Genomic DNA, 10,204 nt, shown 5'->3' with positions numbered 1-10,204 from the left:
TGTTTGCAAAATGCTCGCTGTGTATCTGTAAAGAAGACGTCATTATTCACGGCAGCCAGAGTGGAAGAAACAGGTGCAAAAAGGTTGTGCGTTTGTCTGCTTTTGTGAAGCTGGTCAGAGATTATGTACCTGCTTTATCTGTGCTTGGTTATGACTCTACCTCCAGGTTTATCATACCCCATAGAATGTGTTAGAGAAAAGTACCAACAGAGAAATCAGCAAAAAGCTTTCTTATGAAGGTGTAGCAAGCCACCGCAGAATTTGAAATGTCTGAGGTCTCATCTGGTGAGTAAAAGCTGCAGATAAATGCAACAGCAATTCAGAAGAATGATAGATGCCACAAGCATTCGGAAGCAGGCTTCCCTAAAGGTGACTCTTTTGGTCAATTTGCAACCTCCAGGAATATATTTAGATTATTCCTATTCCATATGTATTTCTCTACAAGGTAAAAGGGGGCTTTTGTTGCGAGGAAGGGAGGGAAGGGGTTCGACATCAATGACCTATAGGATAATGCAAATCACTAAAAGGAGAAAGAACACAAATTCTACTTTTTGGGTTATGGCTTTCAGGAACTTTGTCTTCAGGACTCTAAAATGATTTATAGTATAAAGAAACCAGGAAAACAAAACCAGTTTCTAATGACCCAGACCTTCATCAATAAACAATAAGATTTCTACTTTAAAATAAATTTTTAATGACCTAGACTAAACTCATAAGCTCATTAGAAAACTAAGGCGAGAGAATTTTGTCTTAACAATAAAAATCTGTGTTATTTTGTATAGTATATACACGTAGTTTCAAGAAATATTTTTATTAAAGAACAGGAAAATATAAAGGCTCACAATGAACAGTAATTTAGGCATGATCAGATAAAAACAACTTGTTCGGAAGCAAACTGGGCCAACAGTTGTAAACAGTATTTCTGGATGGCCTAATTATGTAAAACATCTAAGAATGATTTTAGAAAGTAAACATTTATTGCCAAATACTAGCTTTTAAATAAGGTCAAACGGTGGTGTAATTAATCATGTAATCTGCTGTTTTAAAATTGTAGATGTCCTAAAATTCTAAATTAGCATAGGTTTATTGTGGGCATATACAAACTGTGTTTTTGAAGTACATTAATTTCTAAATTATGGTAATGTCCTTAAAATGCAAATAACTTCTGATTTGGGTAAGATTTTCTATCATCAGTAAAGAGGATGGCTTCTTAAATTTGGGGTATGAGGGATACAACCAAAAAAGTTGAGACAAAATATTACCTATGTAAATTATGAATATATATTGCGGCATTAAAAAATGGTACAAAGTTAAAAATCCATTTGGAGCTCAAGCTTCTTCCATAACTTAATTTGTAAGAAAAGCTACTCACTTTCAGAAGTCTGTACTCTCATTTGCTCTGGACTAAGTGGCTAATTTCTCATTAATAGATTGCTGTGTACTGATGATGTTCTTTTTCTAGAGATTTTTAAATTTATTTTTATATTTGTGTTTTATTCTTCAGTCAAATTGTCCTGGAAGCACAGAGGCCAGTTAATGGTTTATGAGTTCAAGCTGAGCCAAATATAGCTAAGCTCTGTCTTGCTTGACATTTCATCAAAAGCTGTCTTGATTTGCAATGTTTACCAACCTATTTATTGAACCCTCACAGCTTGAACTATGCCACCAAGCTTGCTGACACTGCTGAGATTATCTCTAAATGCATGTTCAAACTAAGGAGAAAATAGAAAACTATGATAAAAACAATCCTTGACCTATTTTATAAATTATGCTCATATGGTCATTTATTTATGTGTTTGACTGTTTCCCTCAAAGCCCCATGACATACATTTTCTCCTTTGAGCTGGAAAACTCTGGAAGAAGATAGGACTCGAGCAGTGGTTCTCAATCTTGAGTGGGTATCAGAATCCCCTGGTGAGCTTGTTAAAAACTCAGATAGCTGGGCCCCATTGCCAGAGTTCCTGATTTAGTAGGTCTGAGGTTGAGCCCGAGGATTTGCATTTCTCACTCACGGGGGTTTCTCAGGAGATGCTGCTACTGCTGGTGTAGGGAACACACTTTCAGAACCAGTGGCAAGGTGATAAGTCTGATTTTATGAATCAGGTAACCAAGATTCAGGCAGATTAAGAATTTGGTTCATATTCGTCTTTGGAACCAAAGCACTTATTCTCTATCCCTTAGTTTAATTAGGTCTCTTAGTCTAGTTACCTGTGCTCTGTTTACACATTGTTTAGAAAAGTTTCCCACCAGCTAAGAAAATAAACACATTCTCCTCATAAATTTAATGTATATATTAAATTAATGATTAAAGTATTAATGTATTGAGTACCTGTTTTTGAAATTAGTAAAATCCAGTGTACAATTGGTCAATGGTTCTCAGATATGGAAAGAATCAATTATTAATCAATCTTTTCTCATACCTCAAGTTACTTTCCCAAGTAAAGAGTTAGCCTATGATATTTGTAACAAGATGAAAGCATGCTCCATGTGTGAATCAATGCTATACATCAAAATCTCCCTTTTTGGGTCAGTTAAAAAAAAAATGTTTTCTAACTCACTAAAGCCACAGATTTTGGAGACTTAAATCATGACAAGAACTGGATATTTTACTTATTTATAACGCCCCATATAAAATTAAAACATAACTTTTAAGATGCTAATAACACAAAGCACTTAAAACTGTAAACTTTGCTTTTTTTAAGTTATGTGCTCATATGTTCTGGTCCATTTCTTTCCTTTTCGTAAAATTTAAGTTTTGATATATTCTAATGGAGTACAACATTTAGATTAAATGTGTAATATGGATAATTGACTTTTAATGGAATTTAATCTTGATGTTCATGATTTAGATTTGGGAATGGGCAGGCCTTTAAGGATGTAGAAATGTTGATTCCAATCATTTTCAAAAATTTCTTGATTGAATATATCAAGGAAATAGATGTTGTCATTTATATCCATTTTATAGTGCCTTCTTTTTCATCCAGTCTCACCTATCGCATGCTACTGCTGATGGACTTCAGAAATTGTCAGTGCTATGATGACATTTGCTTGTAATTTTAAGTCAGATACTATTCTCATTTGGTGGAATGGGGGGGGTGGCAGATGCTTAGAAAGCAAATGTGTCATATTTCTGATGTTTAAAAAATATATCAAATTATGCTTTTTCACCTGACTCACCAGTCCATTTCTTTTTCACTTTCCATTTCATGACTAAGTCAACTCATAATTACTAAAATAATTATTTATTTATGATGATAAATCATGATTTTATTTATGAAGATTTGTTTCACTCGTCTTTTAGCATTACATCCTTAGCCCTTAACACTTTTCTGGAATGTAAAGGACATGCAATAAGTTTACTAAATAAATGAATTAATTAATCCCACAGACAAATTTAGCTAGGAATAATAAAGGAGGGGGTATCCTTATTTATATTTTTAATGCTGTTTGTTTTGATCCAACTGACAAAATGACATTTTATTCTATGACATTTTAGTTTGATCGCTATTAGATTACTAAGCAAATGTGCGAAAAGGCATGTTTTGTCTTTATTTTTTAACAACAATCAATTGAGTCTTTTAGTTAAAAAAAAAAATCAGTTGAGTCTTCCCTTCAGAATACAAGAACCTGTTCACCTTTACAGTTATCTGATTCCTCATGGTCAGGCCAAAATACTATCTCTTTAGTTAATAGACACACACATACACACACACACACAGTCCATATAATTAATTTTTGAATGGAAGCTGGGGAAGGAAGAAACCTAAAATAGGTAGATTATTTCCAGCCAATCAAAACTCAGCCCCTCTGTTTTAGTGAAGGTGTTCAGAGTATGGCTAAAACAGGGAGAACAAGGCAAATGACAGGGTTTGAGGTAGCCCCCACCTATTTTTACCTTCTTAGGCATCTCTAATGTTGCCAGAAGCAAAAAATAGTTCTGCAGTGTTTACTCCAGGTTCAGGACTCATGCTAAGATTGATGGTGATCCTGTGGAAAAGTATTTTGTCATTAAACTAGACATTTGAAAATACACTATGTAAAGTTTTTTTTTTTTTTTTTTTTTTTTCAAGTTAGGAGTTAGACTATGTCTTTGTAATGGAAAGTGGCTAAAGGAATGCTGGGGTTCTAACTAAATTACCCGGAAATCTAGACAAATTTCTTTCCAATAAATATGTGCATCAATGATTAAAAAAAAAAACTTTGGAAAAAGAGCAAGGAGGAGAAATCTTGCCATATAATTAAATATAATGAAATCCTCTCTCAGGGCTGTCCTTATTAAATTATTTGGATTTAAATTTTTTTGTTAAAAATAATTTCAGGGTGAATTAATTTAAAATATATATTCAGTTTGTGCACTATGGTAGGGAGTATCATTTATCCCACAGATTATATTATTTAACCACCTTGGGAACAGTAATTGCTAATCGTAAACTAAACTAAACTAAATTAAAAGTATACCACAAGTGAAGCCATTTCAATGAATAAAACAATTTCTGCATGAACTATCCTGCTGTTCAAATTTGTTTATAGTTTTCTTCAGATAATATTTACCAAAATAATGACAGATTCCTGCAAGCAGAATTTCTAAACACTTACCTTGGAGGTTTCCAAGACCCTGGAAATATTTCTGTTGGTTTCAAACAACCACCACAAAAGAGAAAGTGCTCCTACCCAAGGCGGTATAGAACACATGTAAAAAGAGATTCTGTAAAGATGCTTTCAAAGCATAAATAGCTTTTGTGGTTCAGATGTTTCCAATTAGCCTGTTCTTCAAAGTCTCCAAATTAAATAAAAAGTAAATTAATCGAACAGAGAAAGTTCAATAGCTACTGGCTTAGATCTGAAATTTTGGGAACCAGTAAGGAATTAGTACATGCTGATCTATGGTCATGCAGTTTCAAGGTATTACAATTGGTTTTACTATTATTAACCAACATAAAAACCTGTAAAACTCTTCATTCTAGTGGATCAAGGAAAAAGTTTGCAAGTAGTGTCCCATGAATTAAAGTTTTATTTTCTAGTCTTCAGAAATGAATGCTGGGATAGGTGATTTGTATGTTTTTTTATAGAGTTCACAATAATAACTCCTTTAAGAAGTTTTTTCCATGAAAGGAGAGAAATAGGGTCCTAAAGGGGAAAGAAGATATAGAAGATGCCACTGATGCTCTGTCTCCTAGTCCCTTCCCCACCTGAATTCACTGTAGTTTCTGGAACATCCACCTGAGGGCTTTCTCCAGCACCCTGAGAATTTGCTGCAACAGGAGTAACTCAGAAATACAGGGTAGTTTAATGCCATCAGACATAACCCTTCACTACTAGGGGAAGAGAATCTTTGGAAAAAGTGCCTCCGCTGCTTCATCCTCTGGCAGGACAATTCTGAGGCATGTTTCATAAGCTTCTTCCAGAGGGCTACAAGTGGCAGGGAGCTCCAGTGATCCCCATTAGTAATGTGCTTATTGACACACCATTTACCGCCTCCTCCACCTTGTTAATCCCACTTTCTCCACCCTCTCACAAGTACTTTCAGAAATTAATTGCTGGATGAACCACCTGCTCCACCCCCCACCCGACCCCCCAACTCCTTGATTTGGGATCTACTTTTGGGAGAATCTAAACTAGCACATACAGTTAGAGATAACTTTTCATATGCTTAACAAAACAGGACAAAGACACTTGAGATGTTAGAGGGAGGGAGCTCATGCAGCATGAATCTGCTCTGTTTAGTAACTGAAGAAGAGCAGTCATACATCAAGATGGAGCAGCAGGGCAGGAGGTGGAGAGGAAGGAAAAGGTTTGAGGGAAAGTTTAGAACTGCTCTAGGAAATGAGGAAGGTGTAGAAGAGCTGCTATGGGAAATGTGCAGATGGTCAATAAATGAATAAAAGGCTCATGAAACAGCCAATAAAGTGAATATATATCATCCATGTCTTTGAATTCCACCCTAATCTAAGCTACTCTTACTGCAGTCACCCCTAGACTGGTGTTTGCCACTTGTGCTTTTGCATTCTCTTGTTACTCCATTCCCCGAATAGCATCCAAAGTAATATTTTAAAAATGTAAACCGGGTTGGGTTACTCGCTGGTTAAATACCATGGTTGTTCACAAAGCTCCAATATCTTTACCAAGACCCTTCTTTGATTCATGCTTCTTTCCTCCTCCTCTGCAGCCTTGCCACACTTCAGTCACACTTACCCATTTTCATTTCTCAAATGCCCATCTGTTTTCTGCTATGGCCTCTGCCTGGAATGCTCTCCTTCCTTACCCTCTATTTGCTTGGTTCATCACTGGCTATTCAGTAACTAATACACTGCCAGGCCCACAGTGGTGATTTAATATTTATTTGCTGAATAAATTAATGAAAAGAGCAAGCATGGAGTTCAGTTGATGGTGGATAATAGGAATTTACTGAGGCACAAACTCTACATAATTTGATGTTTCACTAGCAAAGAGAAGTAGATATTTGGAGAAAAAAGACAGTAATAATTTGGGCTGTGGATTGGGAAAGCTATTTTTTTTTTAAGTTCAAACAAGTAAAAATCTAAGGTGTTGTGCTTTGTATGTTACACTGAAGTTGTCAGATTGCAGACTAGGCTGGACAGCAAAGAGTAGGCATATGGAATGAGAGTAAATAATGATGGTATTAAAGGTGATGAGTAGTTTAGTAGGTAGGGGCAGGGGTGTAGAGTTGGCATGAGTTAGAAAGGTTGTGGTTGATAGAAATTTTCATGGTGAGAGCTTCCAGGGGCGAATGAGCATGCTGAGAAATTTGAGAAGGTGAAAGTAGCATATTGTTGTGGATAAAGAGATTGACATAAATGAAGTAAAAGTTGATGTTGAAAAGTGATGTGAGGCAAGGATGAATAGACAAGTTGGCTTGGTTAATATAATGCCAATGATGCAGGAAAAGCCACTCTGAAATGGCTCAGCAAACCTAATTGCAAGGGACTTTTCAGGGCAGCATATCAGGTTATCATATGCCAAAAAAAAAAATTTCATTTCAGAGACTTTAGTTTTCTCGTTAATTTTATCACTAATCCATTCATTTTCAAAATGTATTTCAGGATTTCACATCAGGTTGACTTTAAAGCTCATACGCAGATGAAGTTTTCTTTTCCTAGCACTGAGTAAGGCAGTTTGGTCCTATTCTGTGCTTAAGAGTGAAGCAAGTTTATGTTGGCTCTACAAGAAGGATTATTAAATAACCAGTTACTATTCAGTCCATGTTACATTCCTTAAAATTACTCAAGCAAGAGTCTTGAACTTGTTCAACCTGAACACACCTGATATCCTCAGCCAAGCAGGGGATATAGCTTCAAGAGCTGGCATACTTTTTCCCTTTAGGGCTCTATGACTAATGACTTGAATGGTCTAAATTTCAATTGTAGATGGGGCTCCAGTGGCCAGCCTGGTTGATCATTTCTGCTTCTGCTTTGCTCCATAGTATATGATGGTACTGAGTGTATTTTACATGCAAATTTTAACAAGTTAAGATAATCCTTTTAAATGATTTTTTTTCCATATTCAATTAGTATATGGTTTCAGACATCCTAGAAATGTTTTCATGATAAAAGTCTCAGATTCTCAATGATGCAAGGAGATAAGTTTAGAAGTAGTTAATGGGTTTGTAATCAGGATATGTGAGAAAAGTTGGAGCTCGAATGCTTACAGTATGACTTGTATACAGCCAGTCATCTTCAACGGTCCTCAGTTTTCACATCTAAAAAACTCAGGTTTCACATCTAAGGTTCTTAGCCTGATTACTTTCCATTATTTCAAGGGTCAAATAATATAAAATATATAAACTCTATAAAAGTAAAATGTAATAAAAATGAGTGACTTTTAATAACAGTGTTGTTAGTAAATATGTAACCAAAATTCATGACCCATGTATTATAGGTGATTGGTGGTATAATTCTAATATCTAGTAGAATTTCTTTTGAGTTGAGAGCGAGATAAATGCACTCAGAAAACTACATTGATTATGAGATTTTAAGGGTTTTAGCTGTGTCATCTTATGTATAGTCTCAGCATGCAATATTCTCTCTCTATGCAAGCCAGTTCACTCACTCTCGTCTTGCTAGGACCATGTCTCATTTCTGGAATCCTCTCTCTCAATCCATTTTTGGTTCTAAATCTTTCCAAGCTTCAAAAATAAAATTCAAGTACTGTAGTTATCACAGCACTTTACTCCAAACCTCACTTCATTCTATGAACTTTTGTTCCACATAACCATTTCTGCCCAGTTCTAGATTTAATTATTTGCTAATGATTTCATTTGGGTTATCTTTTACTCCATAACTTTTTATGAAATCCTAGTGAGGAAGTGCTGTGCGTTAAAATTATTTTTAAGTACCTCAATAGGCATTTTCCATATTTGTCATTGATTATTTACCAAACAAGAAGCATTTCAAAGTTTTTGGAACACTATATGACTAATTCCTAGAAATTTCGCTTTTTATAGCCATATATTTATCAGTAGCTTAGGCACAGCTCCCAAAAGGAACATTCTTCTACCATAATACCTTTTGTTTGGTTGATCCTCGCATTACACTTATGGCTTTCATTAAAGGCAAAATTCTATCTACCTGTTTATGAAGGAAAATTGGGTCATTTCTGACTCTAAATGCCTCATAATATGTTCTAGTTTTCTGTCACTTATCTTGAGAAGAAATTAAATATATGCAGAGTGAATTTCTCAGAAAAAAAAATAAAGGATTAGCTTTCATCATCTGTTGAATTTGTTGTTGCTGAAAATTATATGGAAATTTGTGTATGGTTTCATTAATTTATTCAACAAGTATGTAGTGATAAGCATGAATAAGTGACGTGGTCTCATGATATGGTCATTATTAATACCAAGATAGGGTTTTCTTACATATTTTCAATGCTTGTGCTGAAAGTGTATGTTGTAGAAGGATCATTTCATGAATATCCCAATGAGGTCAGTTGCCTTATTATAAACATTAATGATTTTCCTAATTGGTTGCCATTAAGACTTGGAGTTGGTAGGAAATCTTTGTGAATTAGGCCAACAGGTTTAGCCAGATTAACATCAGTGTACCTCCCTGGTCTGATAATTCTTTGCTGGGAACTGGAATCTGGGAACTTCGAGGCTGTACTCTGGTATTGTATTAGGCTTCTCTAGGGAAACAGAACCAACAGGAGATATATGTAAATACTGTGAGATTTTATAAAAGGGTCTCAAGCAACTGTGGGGATGCATGAGTCCAAATTCCATAGGGTAGGCTGCTAGCTGGAAATGCCAATGAAGGTTTTCCATGAATTCCCCAGGAGAAGCTGGCGGGCTCAAGTAGAGATGCTTTCTTCTGACTGCTAAAATCATCACTTCTCCTTTTAAAACCTTCAACTGATTGGATGAGACTTCTCTCATTGCTGAAGGCAATCTCTTCAGTTGATTGTAGATGCAATTGGCCATAAATTCAATCAACTTACTGGGGATTTAAGTCCACGAAATGGCCTCACAGTAACAGGCCAGTGCTTGCTTGACCAAACAACAGGGCACCATAACTGGCCAAGTTGACACATGAACATAACCATCACAGGGATAATGGCTTATAAAATTGCTAAGCACAGCTCCTATTAATAAAACACAGATTCTTCTTTTTGAATTATACTGTTACATATATATGAGGAAAACATTCTTTACATTTACTTAATAATGGCTTCTACATTTTGTTTTCATCTTAGTAAAATAAACTTGTTAAAATAAATCTGAGTTAAAAGGTTATTGCACTATTTTTCTTTTCCTTTTCCAATTTTGCTCTTCTAGTGGGATCTGAACTTTCATTTTAACAAGTTTACCACATAAGAGACTTTTTTTTCCTAAAATAATGAATACTAGAGGTAACTGTAGATGGAAATAAAAAATATGGATATGCTAAAGCACTTTTACTTTTACTTGCACATTGCTTGGAGTAATATTTAAATTGTATCTTCAGGATTATATTGGCATATATTCTTATTGCAAAATAATACAAAATAACCCCAGACTGATGTTGTTAGGGAAAAACAAATACTGTCTTTTAAATATTTCTAAAATATATCTTATTTTAATGATATTTCATATAAGTCTAATACATTTATAGCATAAACTAAGTCATAGTGTTCTGAGGTATAAAATTTAAAGACTAACTTATCACTATCAGCAAGCTATTCATCTATCTGTGAGAGTGTGGGCAGTTTA

The 10,204-nt window shown here is 34.9% G+C and overlaps 1 protein-coding gene across 8 annotated transcripts in view; it reads left to right on the top strand.

The window, feature by feature from the left end:
• The window catches only part of DMD (dystrophin), a 2,178,366-nt gene that overhangs the window by 79,388 nt on the left and 2,088,774 nt on the right, over positions 1-10,204 (top strand). The window contains exon 1 of one of the 8 annotated variants that reach the window (XM_037821042.1): positions 74-285. The exons of 6 other annotated variants lie outside the window; for them this stretch is intronic. In XM_037821042.1, coding sequence (XP_037676970.1) covers positions 267-285 — 19 coding nt within the window. In that variant the 5' untranslated portion in view covers positions 74-266. Of the gene's footprint in view, positions 1-73; positions 286-351; positions 370-10,204 lie in introns of those variants that run through there. One more of the 8 variants, XM_037821048.1, reaches the window with a different exon arrangement.

Source organism: Choloepus didactylus, chromosome X (genome assembly GCF_015220235.1).
Source record: "Choloepus didactylus isolate mChoDid1 chromosome X, mChoDid1.pri, whole genome shotgun sequence".
Lineage (NCBI taxonomy): Eukaryota > Metazoa > Chordata > Mammalia > Pilosa > Megalonychidae > Choloepus > Choloepus didactylus.
The sequence above is the reverse complement of the archived record's forward strand: the minus strand, read 5'-3'. Positions and strand labels throughout refer to the sequence as shown.